The following is an 18,151-nucleotide window of genomic DNA, read 5'->3' as shown; positions in this document are numbered from 1 at the left end:
ATATTAAGGCGCCGGCGATCGCGGCCTGAGGCTGCTCCCGGACAAGGGCAACGAACGTTTGGTTTGGAGTTTTCGGCTTGAGTGCCCGCCTCCTTCGCCGTCGCCTCCGCAGAGTCCCCAGCGCAGGTGAGGGCCCGCGCGGTAGGTGCGGCGCCGGCCGAGGAAGCCCCGGGGTGTCCTGCCAGCCGGGGCACCGCTCCCCCAGGAGCTGGGACCCCATCCCCCACTGTCCCAGTCACCCGCCGCCTTGAGGTCAGCGTTTATCCTCCAGATCTTTTGCCTAGACGGCCGCCTCAGTTTCCCCCTTTCGGCCCCTTCCTGCTATTCCCGGTTGAACCCGCCGCTTTAGAATTCACTTCTCTTACCCCTCCCGTCATTCTCGAGACCTCGACCGCGGGTCATCTCTGACCCCCACTGCCGCAGGACTGCCTTCTTTCTCCAGACTCAACTCCCTCGACTTTATAATCCCCTGCGCGTCCCCAGTGAGGCCCAAGGCGCTGGCCCTCATACCCCTACCCTCATTTGTGCCCCTCCTTTCTCAGTTATGCCCAGTTCTTCCCGCTGTGGGGACACGACCGCGGAGGAATCCTTGCTTCAGGGACTCGGGACCCTGCTGGACCCCTTACTCGGGTTTAGGGGATGTGGGGACCAGGAGAAAGTCAGGATCCCTAAGAGTCTTCCCTGCCTGGATGGATGAGTGGCTTCTTCCCTACCATCCCTTCTCCACCTAGATGTAAGCCAAGATGTCTTATCTGCACTGTGCATCTCCCTAAGAAACCTCTGGCATTCCAAACCTGTTCTTGACTTTTCCCTCATCCTTCCGCCCCCTTGATTATGTACTGTCAGTATTTACTTCATTTGGTGAAGTTGCTTTGCAGGTGACTTTGTGTAGCGCTGGGGAATGAAGAAGTTGGTGACCCTGGTAAAGTGGTCACCATTCCTTAGCTGAGTCTCACATCAGTGCTGTCCTTAGGCATTTTTGAGGGAGAAGTGTTAGTATTCCAGGGTACCCTTTATATAAACTGCAGTTGACACCTGAATCCAGTGAGCTTGCGGTGATATTTTCCTGATTATTAACAACTGTTGATGTCACTCATCATCAGTCTTTCCACAGGAGCCAGCAGACTTCTTGAACATGGAGACTGTTGTTCGCCGCTGCCCATTCTTGTCCCGAGTCCCCCAGGCCTTTCTGCAGAAAGCAGGCAAATCTCTGTTGTTCTATGCCCAAAACTGCCCCAAGATGATGGAAGTTGGGGCCAAGCCAGCCCCTCGGGCATTGTCCACTGCAGCAGTACACTACCAACAGATCAAAGAAACTCCTCCGGCCAGTGAGAGTAAGTGTCATTGACAATGAAGGAGCAGGTACGGGTGTTTGTGCTCATTGGTAGACTAGAAGCAGTCCCCACAGTGGTGGTGAGGGTCACACTCACTCACAGAGGGCTGCTATGTGCAGGCTGGGCTCTGAGCACAGATCATCTCATATGACTGTCGCTCCAAGGGTAGGCACTTTTAGCTTTTTCATCTTTAAAGGTGAAACAGTGGCCAGTGTTGCACATAACAGGTTTTTGGATTGCATGTTAGTGTCTGTTGGGGTTTTAGTGTTTCCTCAGTGCCTCCTTCACATAAATATTAAATTGGAATGTTCTAATTTCCCTCATTAAACATTTGGCCTTCGGCTTTTTATTTATTTATTTTTTCTTTTTTGAGACAGAGTCTTGCTCTGTCGCCCAGGTTGGAGTGCAGTGATGCAATCTCGGCTTACTGCAACCTCCACCTCCCAGGTTCAAGCGATTCTCCTGCCTCAGCCTTCCAAGTATCTGGAATTACAGGCATGCACCACCACGCCTGGATAATTTTTGTACTTTTAGTAGGGTTTCACCTTGTTGGCCAGGCTGGTCTCGGACTCCTGACCTCAAATGATACACCTGCCTCAGCCTCCCAGAGTGCTGGGATTGCAGGCGTGAGCCACCGTGCCTGGCCCCTTTGGCTTTTTAAAGTAGTGATTTTTTTTTTCCTTAAAAGTTTTTGTTTTATTGTGGTAAAATGCCCAAGAAAAATTACCATTTTTAGCACTTAAAAATATGCAGTTCAGTGGTACATTCATATTGTTGTGTTATCACCACCATCCATCTTCAGAATTTTTTTCATCTTCCCAAACTGAAATTCTATACCCACCAAACAGTAACTCTCCATTCCTCTCTCCCCAACCCCTGGCAACCACCATTCTGCTTTCTGTCTCTATGAATTTGACTATTCTAGGTACCTCATATAAGTGAAATTGTACAGTATTTATTAGTGATTTTTAAAAACAAATTTACCTTGGCTGTGTGCAGTGGCTCACTCCTTTAATCCCAGCACTTTGGGAGGCCAAGGCAGTTTGATCACCTGAGGCCAGGAGTTCGAGACCAGCCTGGCCACATGGTGAAACCCCATTGTTACAAAAAATACAAAAATTGGCTGGACATGGTGGTGTACGCCTGTAATCCCAGCTATTTGGGAGGCTGAGGCATGAGAATTGCTTGAATCCGGGAGGTGGAGGTTGCAGTGAGCTGAGATCATGCCATGTATCTTTATTTATATATACATTTGTTGTTGTTTTTTTTAACAAAGAGACTAGAGTTGAATTTAGTTTGCCCTGGTTCTGATAGGAGAGAACAAAGCTTTTCAGGTTCCACTTAATCCTAGAGAATATTTTACAGGTTTTTCTTAGGCGTGTTCTCTGGGTATGGGCTTGTAAGAAAAGAAGTTTTTTTTTCTTTAAGCAGAAAGGATTTAATCCTTTGTAGGGTTTATTTTCAAGAGTTAGTTATGTCTTTTTTACCAAAATGCTTGCAATGGTTATGTTTTAAATGATAGGATTTTTTTTTCTTTTTCTAGACTTTAATGAATATGTATTACTTTTATAATAAATGAAATTAACTTCAAAATAATTTTTTTGGCTTTCCTTTATAGAAGATTTTAATGAAAACTGTATTGAGACGCCTTACCCAAATTATAGGAAAGGCTAGCCAGTGACTCACAGGAGTATTCCAGAATGATGAAGAAAGACTTTTCTAGAAAGAAGGTGAATGAATTTGCTCAAGGGGAGAGGGAGGTCACTGTAACTAGAAGGATAATTACCAGCCAACTGTGTTAAGTCAGCAGACTTTGATGAATTTAGATGAGAAAGTAGATGAGGTATGTGAATGTGATATACCCCTATTTTTTCTTACTTTATTAGCAATCTAAAGACCTACATTTTAGTCTAATTTCTTTTGTTTAGATGAAAACCAATAGCTTTTATGTTAAGCAACAGCAAGCCTCTTTGTCAAGAATCTGTTTAGAAAATGTCAGCAGAGACAGGATGTGGTGGCTCATGCCTGTAATTCCAGCACTTCGAGAGGCTGAGGTGGGAGGATTGCTTGAGCCTAGGAGTTTGATAGAAGCTAGGGCCACATAACAAGACTCCGTCTCTACAAAAAATAAAAAAAAAAAGAATTAGCTGGGCGCAGTAGAACACCTGCAGTCCAAGCTACTTGGAGGGCTGAGATGAGAGGATCACTTGAGCCTGGAGGTCAAAGCTGCAGTTAGCTATGATTGCACCATGCACTCTAGCCTGGTTGACAGAGTGAGATCCTGTTTCAAAAAAAAGGAAAAGAAAATGTTAGCAGAGAAAAAAATGTGTGTGAATATTTCCAGTTACTTTACAGAGTGTGTCCTCTCATAAAATAAGCTGAGTGTAGTTGGGGTAGAAATTACTGGAAATGATCCAACTCAAGGATTCCGGGTTGTCTAAAACTAGAAAATGGTACTTTTTTGGATTTATGAAGAGAAATACTATGGGTTTAAGAGGCAACTGGAATGTGCCAGTTAACTCTTCATAGAAGCATTGTTTCCTGTGAAGCAGATGAAAAACTAGAGAGATTAGCAGAACCTAATAAAAATAAGCTTGTGGCTGAGTGCAGTGGTTCACGCCTATAATCCCAGCACTTTGGGAGGCCAAGGCAGGTGGATAACCTGAGGTCAGGAGTTCAAGACCAGCCTGGACAACATGGTGAAACCCCATCTCTACTAAAAATACACAAATTAGCCAGGCATGGTGGTGCACACCTGTAATCCCAGCTACTTGGGAGGCTGAGGCACGAGAATCACTTGAACCCAGGAGGTGGAGGTTGTAGTGAGCCAAGATTGTGCCACTGCACTCCAACCTGGGGTACAGAGCAAGACTCCATCTTAAAAAAAACAAAAAAAACTTGTGTCTGGATGGTGGGGTAGAGTAAGTATTAAGTTTATCTTTGAGGCAATAAAAGAAAGAAATAAATGGTTTTCTTACACACTGTGCAACCAGATCTGATGCTTCACTTTTTCCATTTCCTCCCTCAGAAGACAAAACTGCCAAGGCCAAGGTCCAACAGACTCCTGATGGATCCCAGCAGAGTCCAGATGGCACGCAGCTTCCGTCTGGACACCCCTTGCCTGCCACAAGCCAGGGCACTGCAAGCAAATGCCCTTTCCTGGCAGCACAGATGAATCAGAGAGGCAGCAGTGTCTTCTGCAAAGCCAGTCTTGAGCTTCAGGAGGATGTGCAGGAAATGAATGCCGTGAGGAAAGGTAAGAGATGAGTTGCGAACCATTAGTGGTAGTGAAGGGGTCCTTGTAGTTCTTTTGGGCCCTCAGATTTGTGTATGAGCTATTTAGGGCAGTATTTATAGAAACACCTTCCTCTTTTAGGGCCAGAGAGGAAGGTCTTCAAGATAGACAGTCAAGGGACTGTATTGCGAAAGTGGGACTTTCTTTCTGGTGCGTGTGTAGGATGTGACCAGCTTTTATAGTTACTACTTAATTTCTGAAAATAACCTGCAGTCTTGAGCTGCCACCAGCTGCCTTTTGTCCCTTTGGTCTTTCCCATCATCTGGTAGGATAAAGATAGAAAACAATGGTTTTACTGCAGTAAGTGCTGGTCCTAGGTCTCCCAAGCTGTGTGTCTTACTGATGGTCATTGAATAGCAACCTTAACTCCACAATATATAGATGTGGCTATATCTGCAGAGAACTCAAGGCTCCCCAAAAGCCTAACCAGCAGAAATTATGCATATGGCCAAAATTGTTTTCTATGAAGAAAATTGAGATTAGGACCAGGTCCAGTGGCTCACACCTATAATCCCGGCACTTTGGGAGGCCGAGGCAGGTAGATCACCTGAGGCCAGGAGTTTAAGACCAGCCAGGCCAACATGGGGAAACCCCATCCCTACCAAAAATACAAAGATTAGCTGGGCATGATGGCGCATGCCTATAGTCCCATCTACTCAGGAGGTTGAGAAGGGAGGATTGCTTGAACTCAGGAGGCAGAGGTTGCAATGAGTCGAGATCATGCCACTGCTCTCCAGCCTGGGTGACAGAATGGGACTCTGTCTCAAAAAGAAAACAGAAAATTGAGATTAGGATTGGGGTGGGGATGTAGTGGAGTGAATAAGACATGCCAACCAGCAAGAAAGCTTTGGACTTCATTGTTCATTAAAGCTGGCCAGTAGCTCTGAAAACAACACCAAGAGTCTGCCATTACAGTAACTAAAATAGAAGAGATGCTTTGTACACTCAGTTACAACTAACTTTGATTATGCTTGGCCTTTTTTGTGAACTAGGCCATAAGCCATTTTTGACAATATGTTTGGAAGATATTGTGAACTCAGAATAGAAAGTTGGTCCCATTTGTTTCTTGTTACTTTTGTTCCAGAGGTTGCTGAAACCTCAGGAGGCCCCAGTGTGGTTAGTGTGAAAACCGATGGAGGGGATCCCAGTGGACTGCTGAAGAACTTCCAGGACATCATGCAAAAGCAAAGACCAGAAAGAGTGTCTCATCTTCTTCAAGATAACTTGCCAAAATGTAAGTCTCATTGTTATTTGCCTGATGTAGGAGAGAATTTATAATTTAAATGTACATTAGATTAAATATAAAATTGCATGGTGAGGCTGAGCACAGTAGCTCATACCTGTAATCCCTGCTCTTTGGGAGGCTGAGGCGGGAGATCACTTGAGGCCAGGAGTTTGAGACCAGGCTTGGCAACATAGCAAGACACTATCTCTACAAAAACAATTTTTTTAATTAGCCAGGCATGATGGCTTGCATCTATAGTCCCAGCTACTCAGGAGGCTAAGGTGGGAAGATTGCTTAAGCACAAGACTTCAAGGTTCAGTGAGCTATGATCACGCTATTGCGCTCCAGCCTGAATGACAGAGAGAGACTCTGTCTCTAGGAAAAACAAAAAATATATGGTGAGTTGAGGCTTGAAAGCCATATCCCTTGCTTGCGTGAGCAGGTGCTTTTGGTTGTGGTGACTACAGATGCTGTTGGTAGCCTGCCTTCTGTCCTTTAATACTTACCATCTACACATGGCACTGGGCCAAACACGACATACAGTCTTATTTACTTACAAGATGAGGACATCAGATAACCTGCCCAGGATCTCCCTCAGTTGCCAAGCTGAGACTTGTTGTCTTTCACCAAAATGCAATTGTGTTTCACAACCATCATTCTGTACTGTCTTTTGTTCAATTTTTAGCTGTTTCCACTTTTCAGTATGATCGTTTCTTTGAGAAAAAAATTGATGAGAAAAAGAATGACCACACCTATCGAGTTTTTAAAACTGTGAACCGGCGAGCACACATCTTCCCCATGGCAGATGACTATTCAGACTCCCTCATCACCAAAAAGCAGGTGTCAGTCTGGTGCAGTAATGACTACCTAGGAATGAGTCGCCACCCACGGGTGTGTGGGGCAGTTATGTAAGTAGCCCTTGGCTTTCAAATATTACTGGTGTTATTTGGCAAGCCAATGATGATGTATAGGGGTTGGATCTTTTATGGAGAGAACATTCAGTAGCTGAAAGTGTGCCATAGCAAAATACTATTCTTAGCTTCTGAAAAATATCTACAGATTACTTTTAAAGGAACTCTAATATGCAGGTAGCTGCTGGAGCCCCTTAGCTTGTGAGGGTTCAAGCTTATAGGCTCAATGACCACACATGTCAGTCCACTTTCTATCACTCTGCAAGTGAGTGTGCCTTTAACACCAGGCAGTCTTTCACAGAGACATCCTTGGTTGTGGCTGTGAGTGGAGAAATACGAATCTAGCAGCGCTAGAGAAAAAGCTACTCCAAAAGACATGTTAAAAAGGATGGTAGATCCCATCACTCGTCCTTCAGGAGGCTCACCAGCCTAGGGATGCTGGATAGAGTTGCTTGCCAGATTCTCCAAAGGCTTGCAAAAGAGGATCCCAGTCTGAGGTTTAATGATAGTGATATATCCTAACATTACATGACCAGCTTGCAGAGGGTAACCACCATCCAGGATGTCCCTCTAGAGTTTGGTTTTTCTTAAGCTAACGTGTTATTTGAAAGAATAATGTTTCTCAGAGAAAATAAACCTTAGTTTCTTAGAAAATAAACTCAGCTAATACCAAGCACTTACTGACTGTTAAATGAACACTTGTTCTTGATGATTCCTGGAGGTATCATCACCCTAGCGTTGACACCTTCTCCCACCTAGTCTAAAGATGAAATCAGTTGAAATTTCTGACCCCAGGTTTCACAGTGAGAGAGTTGCTACATCAACATGTTTCAATCTCCTGGATCCTAGAAAGAGGAAAAAATTCACATGGTGTTTAGAACCATGAGCTTTATTTTCTGGTTTTGTTTGTTTGTATTTTTAAACAGGGACACTTTGAAACAACATGGTGCTGGAGCAGGTGGTACAAGAAATATTTCTGGAACTAGTAAGTTCCATGTGGACTTAGAGCGGGAGCTGGCAGACCTCCATGGAAAAGATGCTGCACTCTTGTTTTCCTCGTGCTTTGTGGCCAATGACTCAACCCTCTTCACCCTGGCTAAGATGATGCCAGGTAAGGAAGCCTGGCATGGGTGCCTTAGAGTTTTTTGGGTTTCTTAGTAATAACAAGAATATTGGCAACAAAGAAGGCTTACCAGAACCTCTCAATTGAAAATCATAATCCTATCTGGGCATTTGTTCTGGGGTCAAGCATGAAATGCTAACTGTACATTATGGGTTCAAGGAGAACGTGATACCAGTAAAAATTCAAACTTGAAACGTCTCGTCCTTGAGCTAATTGCCTCAAATATGTTTTGTATTCTAAGATGATCCTTTGGAGAAGTCTCTTAATCATTTAGTTAGCTCTTGATTGAGTTTGGAGTGAGGCAGTCAGATTTAAGAGCAGATTAATTGCCTGCCACAAGGTTATTCTGCACCTTTGGGCCTTCTCACAGGGGAAGCGCTAACTAGTTATTTTGCCAGGAAGAAATTGGCACACAGTGTCTTTTTCCTACTAGGCATTTTCAAAGCATCATTTCCAAGGAAAAGTCTGTTGTCTCTCTCTAGGAAATAATTTGTCTTCGATGCACATGGCAATAAATAGCATTTTTGTTGTCTTAGGCTGTGAGATTTACTCTGATTCTGGGAACCATGCCTCCATGATCCAAGGGATTCGAAACAGCCGAGTGCCAAAGTACATCTTCCGCCACAATGATGTCAGCCATCTCAGAGAACTGCTGCAAAGATCTGACCCCTCAGTCCCCAAGATTGTGGCATTTGAAACTGTCCATTCAATGGATGGTAAGTCTGGATGGAGGTTCCTCTGAAACCTAAGATGAAAAACTAGGCCTGAACTCTTTAAAAGTATGGTGTTTTGTTGTGTTTTTTTTTTTTGGTGACAGAGTCTCGCTGTGTTGCCCAGGCTGAAGTGCAGTGGTGTGATCTCGACTCACTGCAAGCTCCACCTCTCAGGTTCACGCCATTCTCCTGCCTCAGCCTCCCATGTAGCTGGGACTACAGGCGCCTGCTACCATGCCTGGCTAATTTTTTTTTTTGAGACCGAGTCTCGCTCTGTCACCCAGGCTGGAGTGCAGTGGCACGATCTTAGCTCACTGCAAGCTCCACCTCCTGGGTTCACGCCATTCTCCCACCTCAGCCTCCTGAGTAGCTGGGACTACAGGCGCCCACCACACCCAGCTAATTTTTTGTATTTTTAGTAGAGACAGGGTTTCACCGTGTTAGCTAGGATGGTCTCGATCTCCTGACCTCGTGATCTGCCCACCTCAGCCTCCCAAAGAGCTGGGATTATAGGTGTGAGCCACCGCACCTGGCCTAACTTTTTGTATTTTTAGTAGACGGGGTTTCACCGTGTTAGCTAGGATGGTCTTGATCTCCTGACCTTGTCATCCGCCCGCCTTGGCCTCCCAAAGTGCTGGGATTACAGGCGTGAGCCACCGTGCCCGGCCTGTTGTGTTTTTTAATTTTCTTTTCCTTTCTGCCAGGATTTATTCTTTTTCTTCCAACTTTTAGGTTCACTGGGTACATGTGCGGGTTTATTATATGGGTAAATTATATGTCACAGGGTGTTGGTGTACAAATTATTTCATCACCTAGGTAATAAGCGTAGTACCCAATAGGTAGTTTTTGATCTCACCCTCCTCCTACCCTCCACCCTCAAGTTGGTCCCTGGTGTCTGTTGTTCCCTTCTTTGTGTCCACGTGTTCTCAATGTTTAGCTTCCACTTATAAGTGAGAGTGATATTTGGTTTTTCCGTTCCTGTATTAATTCACTTAGGATGGCCTCTAGCTCCATCCATATTGCTGTAAAGGACATGGTCTCATTCTTTTTGTATTGCTGTGTAGTATTGCATTCTGCCAAGATTTGTAATTGATGGACTTTTTTTAATAGATTTGGGTGAAAGTGGATTTTCTATTCTGGCTTTTACTAGGCTCTGGGACCCCAGGTAACCTAGAAATTGGAGGAAATTCGTTTTCTTTCCAATATTGAAACTGATACGTTAGAATATAAGTTTACATTGTTCTGACTCTAACCAAAACAGAAATTTCTGAAGTGGCAAGCTCTTCAGAACAGTCTCTGGTCTTTCCTCAGGGGCAGTGTGCCCACTGGAAGAGCTGTGTGATGTGGCCCATGAGTTTGGAGCAATCACCTTCGTGGATGAGGTCCATGCAGTGGGGCTGTATGGGGCTCGAGGTGGAGGGATTGGGGATCGGGATGGAGTCATGCCAAAAATGGACATCATTTCTGGAACACTTGGTATGTATACATTGCATTACATACATTAAATTCCATTATCCTAACAAGGCCAAGTACTAATTAGTCTAACTGGGATCAGGTGAGGAGACAGCCTGACAGCATATGAAGCCTTGGCCACTCTTTCTTTTGGCCCAGCTTAGTGGAATGCCTTGGGTCATGGAGGCATGGCTCTTAGAATCAAAGTAAATCCCACAGCCTAACACACAGATAGACCAGTTATTGCCATCTGAGCTCATTTCAGACATAGTTGTGGGTCTAGCCACATGCCATGGCAAGAGCCTGTACTCTCTGTGCCTCAGGCTGTTCTTAATTAAAAAGAAAAAAGACTTCTAGTACTTTTCTCCTGGAGCACTTGTTAGGTTCAGGTGTTGTGAAGTGCTGAGCTCCGTGCCTGCCACGTGGGAACATTCTAATTCATCCTGGTTTTCCTCTGCTCTTCCTCATACAGAGGCTATGTCTCCTGGTAGGTGGGAACTAGACTTTGGAGTCCTGCCACCTCACTAGTTGTGTGACCTTGAATTGGTAGTTAACCTTTCTATACCTCAGTTTCATCATCAATATAATGGAGAAAACAATAGGACCTAAATCAAAATTTATGTGGAGAAGGTAAATAAGTTGTATGCAAACAGTTACTATAGACATTCCCTCTGAGAACCTATGAGAACCCTAAAGAGATGAAAATTACATAAATTTGAAGGTTTTTTTTAAGCCTTCAAAAGTGGGTAAGGCAGTTGGAAACCCATCTAGCAGTTAGCTAAAATGCCAGTTTATAGCCTATGCTTGGTAAAAGAAGGGCAGGCTTTTTAAAAAGTGTCCTTCAGCACCATCAAGGGGTATGAGAACCTAGTGCAGACCCAGAAAGCCTGGGAGTTCTAAGGGTGGAACCCCTACCAGGAGAAAAGCACCTGATCACGTGTCCTAATTCAAGAAGCTCTTTTGTTTTCTTTTTTTTTTTTTTTTTTTTTGAGACGGAGTCTCGCTCTGTTGCCCAGGCTGGAGTGCAGTGGTATGATCTTAGCTCACTGCAAGCTCCACCTCCCGGGTTCATGCCATTCTACTGCCTCAGCCTCCCGAGTAGCTGGGACTACAGGTACCCGCCACCATGCCTGGCTAATTTTTTGTATTTTTAGTAGAGACAGGGTTTCACCGTGTTAGCCAGGATGGTCTCAATCTCCTGACCTCATGATCTGCCTGCCTCAGCCTCCCAAAGTGCTGGGATTACAGGCGTGAGCCACCGCACCTGGCCAGAAGCTCTTTTCTTTTAAGGATGTCTCCTGATGTGGGCTCTTTGAAGGTATGGTCATTGTGAGATGGAAAAGGCTGGAGAGAGAAACTTTGTACCATAGGAGATTGAACCAACCCAGCTTTGTATGTGGTTTTAGCAAAAACATTAATTATAGAATGTAATTTTAAGATCTATGAAGCCTCTTCTGGAGTTCTTTTTGTTTTTTGAGACAGGCTCTTACTCTGTCGCCCAGGTGTGATCACAGCTCATCTGCAGCCTCCACCTCCTGGGCTCAAGTGATCCTCCCATCTCAACCTCCTGAATAACTGAGACTACAGGTGTGCGCTAGCATGCCTGGCTAATTTTTGTATCTTTAGTAGAAACGGGGTTTCACCATGTTGGCCAGGCTGGTCTCTAACTCCTGAGCTCAAGTGATTTGCCTACCTCGGCCTCCCAAAGTGCTGGGACTATAGGTGTGAGCCACTGCACCTGGCCTCTTCTGGAGTTTTTAATCCTGAAACTTGAGATGTAGATTATACAAAAGGACTCAATGAGAATTGAAAACCAAGTCTGGCCCTAAATCAATCCTAACAGGTTCTGAGTTTTCATATTTGTCTAGCAAATGCATTAATTGTCAAGAGTTTTGTCCTTAAGTAGGAAATAACACCAGTCACACCAAAACAGTTAATGCCTTAGCTGGATAAAATTCCAGCCTCTGGGATAATGTTCGCTGTGGGAGGATGGTGCAAGCACTGCAGAGCCAGTCTTGTTCCAAAGAGCACATGCAGTGCAGACATGGGGAGTGGAGCTGTGCTGGCTGTCAGAGCAGCAAGCCTGGGTGAGAAAGGGAAAGGAGAATAAGATGGTGGGAAGGGAGGCAGCAGCAGGGTATTTGGGCACACTGGGACCAGTCACTGAGGTGTCAGGTCTGATTGGAAGACCTGCATTTTGATCCTGGTTAGACACAAGCTTGGCCATATGACTTTGGGCAAGACCCTTTTGTAACTTTCCTTAGCTTTTTTACCCTTTTAAAAATGAGTAGCCAGGCACGATAGCTCACACCTGAATCCCAGCACTTTGGGAGGCTGAGACAGAAGGATCACTTGAGCCCAGGAGTTTGAGACCAGCCCTGGGCAACGAAGCATGGCCTCCTCTCTACACAAAATAAAAATTTAAAAAATTAGCCAGGCATGGTGGTGTACACCTGTCCTAGCTACTTGGGAGGCTGAGGCGGAAGGAATACTTGAGCCCAGGAGGTTGAGACTGCAGAGAGCTATGATCATGCCACTGCACTCCAGCCTGGGTGACAGAGCAAGACCCTGTCTCTAAAAAAAAAAGGAAGATTAGATATCCTTTTATAGTCATGCGTTGCTTAATGATGGGGGATACGTTCTGAGAATTGCATCACTGGCGATTTCATCATTGTGCAAACACCATAGAGTGTACTTACGTAAACCTAGATAGTATAGCCTACTGCACACTTAGGCTTTGTGGTATGGCCTGTTGCTCCTAGGCTGCAAACCTGTACAACATGTTCCTGTATTGGATACTGTTGGCAACACCGTGGTATTTGTGTATCTAAACATACCTAAACATAGAAAAGGTACAGTAAAAATACAGTATTATAATCTTACGGGACCATCATATATGTGGTCATCATTGACTGAGACATCATTAATGCGGTGCATGACTACTCCAATCAGTCCAGGAACAAATTAAGAAGATAAGGAGAAAAGTCAGTGCTTTGAGGCTCCACAACACCTTGCTGTGTCCATTTAGAGGCTATTGCTGTAATTAATGAAGCTATCTGCTCCCAGGCAAAGCCTTTGGCTGTGTTGGAGGGTACATCGCCAGCACGAGTTCTCTGATTGACACTGTACGGTCCTATGCTGCTGGCTTTATCTTCACCACCTCTCTGCCACCCATGCTGCTGGCTGGAGCCCTGGAGTCTGTGCGGATCCTGAAGAGCGCTGAGGGACGGGTGCTTCGCCGCCAGCACCAGCGCAACGTCAAACTCATGAGACAGATGCTAATGGATGCCGGCCTCCCTGTTGTCCACTGCCCCAGCCACATCATCCCTGTGCGGGTAATGGCCTGTCTCTGATTGGACTTGCTGTGGGGTGTGCCTCTACACATGATGTACGGATGTTCTGCTTCATACCTTCCTGAAGTTGGGCTTGAGCGGGGTGACTGCCAGGGCAGGGGTTGTAGCCAGCCACCCTCTGTCATGTTTCCGCCATTGGCTGACTTCACCATGAGAAGAAAGCCTTTGAACCCAGCAGGCTGGGGCAGAAGTTCCCTCTCCGGAGCACTGACCTTAGCAGGGTAAACACAGAGCTTGTATCTAGAAAGCTCCAGAAGCCTGAGCTTGGCCAGCTTTGAAGTATGGCTTTCTACGTAGTAAATTTCAAAATAGGTTTTGCCCCTCCCGCTACAAATGGTAGCACTGTTGATGCCACAGTTGAGTTAGTGTAACGAATACAGCGAGCATAACTGAGTCTAGATTATACATCCTGGGTGTGAGAGTCTGTCTGCTGGTATGAACAGAACCAGTGTTTTCTCATTACAAATGTGTTTCTTTTTAATAAGGTTTTGCTTCTCTGATGTTCACGAAACAACACTGGCTCCTTTTAAATGACAGGTGTTTGGGCAGCGCTTTCCCTCTGCCCCAAGCTTGCATGTGTCTACAGTCTGGTCTTGAGCCTGAGCGTTGTGGGGACTGTGTTCTTTAGAATCTCTGCTAAGAGGTAGTCCTTCCTGTTGTGACCTTACCTTCTGCTCTCATTGAACTTAGGTTGCAGATGCTGCTAAAAACACAGAAGTCTGTGATGAACTAATGAGCAGACATAACATCTATGTGCAAGCAATCAATTACCCTACGGTGCCCCGGGGAGAAGAGCTCCTACGGATTGCCCCCACCCCTCACCACACACCCCAGATGATGAACTACTTCCTTGGTGAGTACCTGGGGAGCTGCTGGTGCCTCACTGAGGAGTTGCATAAAGCTGTCTTTGCAGTGTTTATAATTGAAGCCTTCAGAGGCATTCAGATTGGTTTCTTCTTCTTTTTTTAGTTTTTTTTTTGAGACAGAGTTTCACTGTGTCTCAGCCTGTTTGTTGCCCAGGCTGGAGTACAATGGCACAATCTCGGCTCACCGCAACCTCTGCCTCCCAGGTTCAAGCAGTTCTCCTGCCTCAGCCTCCCGAGTAGCTGGGATTACAGGCATGTGCCACCACACCTGGCTGATTTTGTATTTTTAGTAGAGATGGGGTTTCTCCATGTTGGTCAGGCTGGTCTTGAACTCCCGACCTCAGGTAATCCGCCCACCTCAGCCTCCCAAAGTGCTGGGATTACAGGTGTGAGCCATGGTGCCCGGCCTGTTTCTTCTTTTTCCAAGTAACTAAGCATGCCCTCAAATGGTTCAAAACCCTAAAAGATATTTGTTGTCTGATTCATATCAAGAGGGTGGAGAGTCATTTTGGGAGCTCTGAGGGAGCCTGGGAATCCGCTCAGTGTTCCAGTGTTCCCAGTGCCCCCTTGTCTACGTGGCTGAAGGATGCACGGTAATGACTTGCAGGGAGAAGAGGCCTCTGAAGGCTTGAGTCCCTGCTGGCCCTCCGGAGTCCAGCTCACATTTGTCTTCGCCACTGCCCTCTACTCCATGATGTTGTATAATCCTTGAATAACCCCACACCTAATCGCCTCTGATAAGAGGAATTGCTCAATATTTTCAACTGCCCCATGGTTCTATACTGCCCCACCCATGTCCAACCTAAAGGCAGAGACGGAAGGGGGCTGTTAGCCACAGGTCACCTCTGCCTCAAAGGTACATTGCCCTCCCAAGCCCGGCCAGCATGGCTCAGCTTCCCCACAGGCTCTCTGTTCTGTTGGAAATGCTGGGTTTAAACTGTCACGTGGCAGTGTTGGAGCAGCTTCTTCCCTACAGGCCTGTGAAATCAAGCCCAACTCTGGGTTTTATTTTTCTCTCTATTTTTATAAAAGCCTTAAAATTTTTATAAAAGCCTTATCTCAATAGAGATATAACTCACATACCATAAAATTCACCCTTTTAAAGTATCCAAGTCCATGATTTTTAAGTACACTGCCAGTGTTATGCAACCATCACTTCTATCTGATTCTAGAACACTTTCATCACCTCAGAAGCCCCTACCCATTAGGAGTCACTCCTCTTTTCCCCATCCCCAGCCCCTGTCAACCACGGGTCCTTCTGTCCCTATGGATTTGCCTTTTCTGGACCTTGTGTCTAAGTGGAATCATATGGCCTGTGCTCCTTTGTGTCTGCCTTCTTCCAGCATCATGTCTGCAAGGCTCATCCATGCTGTAGCATTCATTCATCAGCACTTCATTTCTTTCTGTTACCAAATAACCTTCCATTGTACAGATTTACCACATTTTGTTTATCCGTCTATTGGTGGACATTTGGTTGTTTCTCTTGTTAACTATTATGAATAATGCTGCTATGAACATTTGTGTACAAGTTTTTGTGTGGACATATGTTTTCATTTCTCTTGTGTATATTACTCCCTTTAATATTTAAAAACTGTTTCTCCTCAGAGAATCTGCTAGTCACGTGGAAGCAAGTGGGGCTGGAACTGAAGCCGCATTCCTCAGCTGAGTGCAACTTCTGCAGGAGGCCACTGCATTTTGAAGTGATGAGTGAAAGAGAGAAGTCCTATTTCTCAGGCTTGAGCAAGTTGGTATCTGCTCAGGCCTGAGCATGACCTCAATTATTCCACTTAACCCCAGGCCATTATCATATCCAGATAGTCTTCAGAGTTGTCTTTATATGTGAATTAAGTTATATTAAATTTTAATCTATAGTAAAAACATAGTCCTGGAAATAAATTCTTGCTTAAGTGATGGTTCTTTCTGCTATTGGCTACTGAATAAAATTCTTCATTGGCTAGACACAGTGGCTCACACCTGTAATCACAACACTTGGGAGACCAAAGCAAGAGGATCACTTGAGGCCAGGAGTTTGAAGCTGCAGTGAGCCATGATTGCTCCACTGCACTCCAGCCTGGGTGACAGAGCAAGACCGCCTCTGAAATAAAAAATAATAATTATCATCATCCCTTTAAGTTCAGTCTGTATTCTAGGAATGAATAAACTGAATAAAGTACTGGAGCTCTGGTAATGGCTTCAGAGCGGGAGCGGCAGAACCTCCCACTGCTTGAGCCCTGCTACCTCCTTAATGCCTACTGTATCCAGTGGCTGACCCAGCTGCACCCGGCAACTGAACAGTTTTGAAAGAGTGACACCACCTTGGCGGCCGGTTTCACTTTAAACTTCTCACTTCACATCTTCAATGGACAGTCAGTGCTGCCCAGCAGTCCTGCTACAGCTGCCTCCCCCCAACTTTCCCTTTCAGCTACTGCCTTGACCCCATTCTTCCCTGTGAAAGTCTGGACGTCAGAAGACTGGCTTGTCTGTCACCACCCCGTCCTCCAGCCTGTCAGCTTCCTGCACCTGTAGTTGTGTCCCATCCAGCAAAAGCGGAGGGGTTTGTGCTCCTCACCCTGCCTCTCTCCATTTGTATCTCAGGTCCTGTTGTTTCTTGCATGGTCCTGCAGCCATCTCTTTGCTGCAGAATTTCTCCCCCTCTGCTGGTTCATTCTTGGCTTGCAGAGGCTTTGTCCCCCTTCTGAAAAATAAGCTCTCTCTGTCTAGACCCCCTTCTTGCTGCCCCTGCCCCTCTGTGCTGCCCCTGTTCTAAGCAGTCGCCCTTTCATCCCTGTTCTCTGGGAAGGCTGCTCGTCTCTCACATCTGTCTCTATCTTGCCAAGTCCAGTGGCCAGTTCTGTCTTCCTTTGTTGGATCTCAGTGGTGTTTGCAGTGGTTGTCCTTGGCCTTTTTGAAGCTTCTCCTCTAAGCATCTGTGCCACTAACCTCTGCCGATTGTTTTCCCCCTACCCCATGAGCTGGTCCTTGCTCCATTTGGGTGGGTCTTCCTGTGAATGTTGATGGCCCCACCAGGCTCGTCTCTCAACTGTACTCAACTCTCCCACCCCATGGAATCTCACGCAGCCTGGGCTTTAAGCTGCATCTGTGCACTGCCATCTCTGCCTGGGTGTCAAACAGGCACCTCCAACCACACAGGCATGGAGGGCACCCCGAGTCTGCCGCCCCTCCCTGCCTGGTCTTCTTGCCTTATCATCTGCCAAGGCACCCACACCTCTCCTGTGGAAATCAACCCTTTCCCTTACATGCACACTACTAGCAAGTCCTGTAAGTTCCACCTCTGAAGTGCATCTCAGGCCAGGCCACGTCTCATCTCTTCCTCTGCCACCACCCTTGTCATGCCCACCTATGGCATCTGCCCAACTCACCCCAAGAGCAGCCTGAGAGATCTTTTAAAAATAAAATCAGATCATGTCCCTACCCTGCAGAAAACTTCCCTGGGTCTTCCAGTCACACTCAGGTTAAATTCCAAATTCAGGCTGGGTATGGTGGCTGATGCCTGTAATCCCAGCACTTTGGGAGGCTGAGGTGGGAGAATTGTTTGAGCCCAGGAGTTTGTGAGAGCAGCCTGGGCAACAATGGGAAATCCTATCTCTACAAATAATTTAAAAATTAGCCAGGTGTGATGGTGCACACTTGTAGCCCAGCTGCTCGGGAGGCTGAGGTGGGAGGATCGTTTGAGCCCAGGCAATCGAGGCTGCAGTGAGCTGAGACTGCGTTACTGCACTCCAGCCTGGGAGACAGAGCGAGACCTTGACTCAAAAACCCTAGGCCAGGCATGGTGGCTCACACCTGTAAGTAATCCCAGCACTTTGGGAGGGCAAGGCAGGTAGATCACTTGAGGTCAGGAGTTCGAGACCAGCCTGG

At 46.0% G+C, this 18,151-nt stretch overlaps 1 protein-coding gene across 1 annotated transcript; it reads left to right on the top strand.

Annotated features, from left to right (window-relative positions):
- On the top strand, positions 1-16,184 carry ALAS1 (5'-aminolevulinate synthase 1). The gene is given in 11 exon segments (NM_001132405.1): positions 1-126; positions 1,115-1,334; positions 4,363-4,590; positions 5,714-5,863; positions 6,540-6,762; positions 7,692-7,876; positions 8,425-8,604; positions 9,913-10,077; positions 13,120-13,388; positions 14,097-14,259; positions 15,878-16,184. Coding segments are annotated over 10 exon segments (1,923 nt in total). The 5' UTR covers positions 1-126; positions 1,115-1,135; the 3' UTR covers positions 16,039-16,184.
- Positions 16,185-18,151: the final 1,967 nt, after the last annotated feature.

Source organism: Pongo abelii, chromosome 2, assembly GCF_028885655.2.
Source record: "Pongo abelii isolate AG06213 chromosome 2, NHGRI_mPonAbe1-v2.0_pri, whole genome shotgun sequence".
Classification (NCBI taxonomy): Eukaryota; Metazoa; Chordata; class Mammalia; order Primates; family Hominidae; genus Pongo; species Pongo abelii.
The sequence above is the reverse complement of the archived record's forward strand: the minus strand, read 5'-3'. Positions and strand labels throughout refer to the sequence as shown.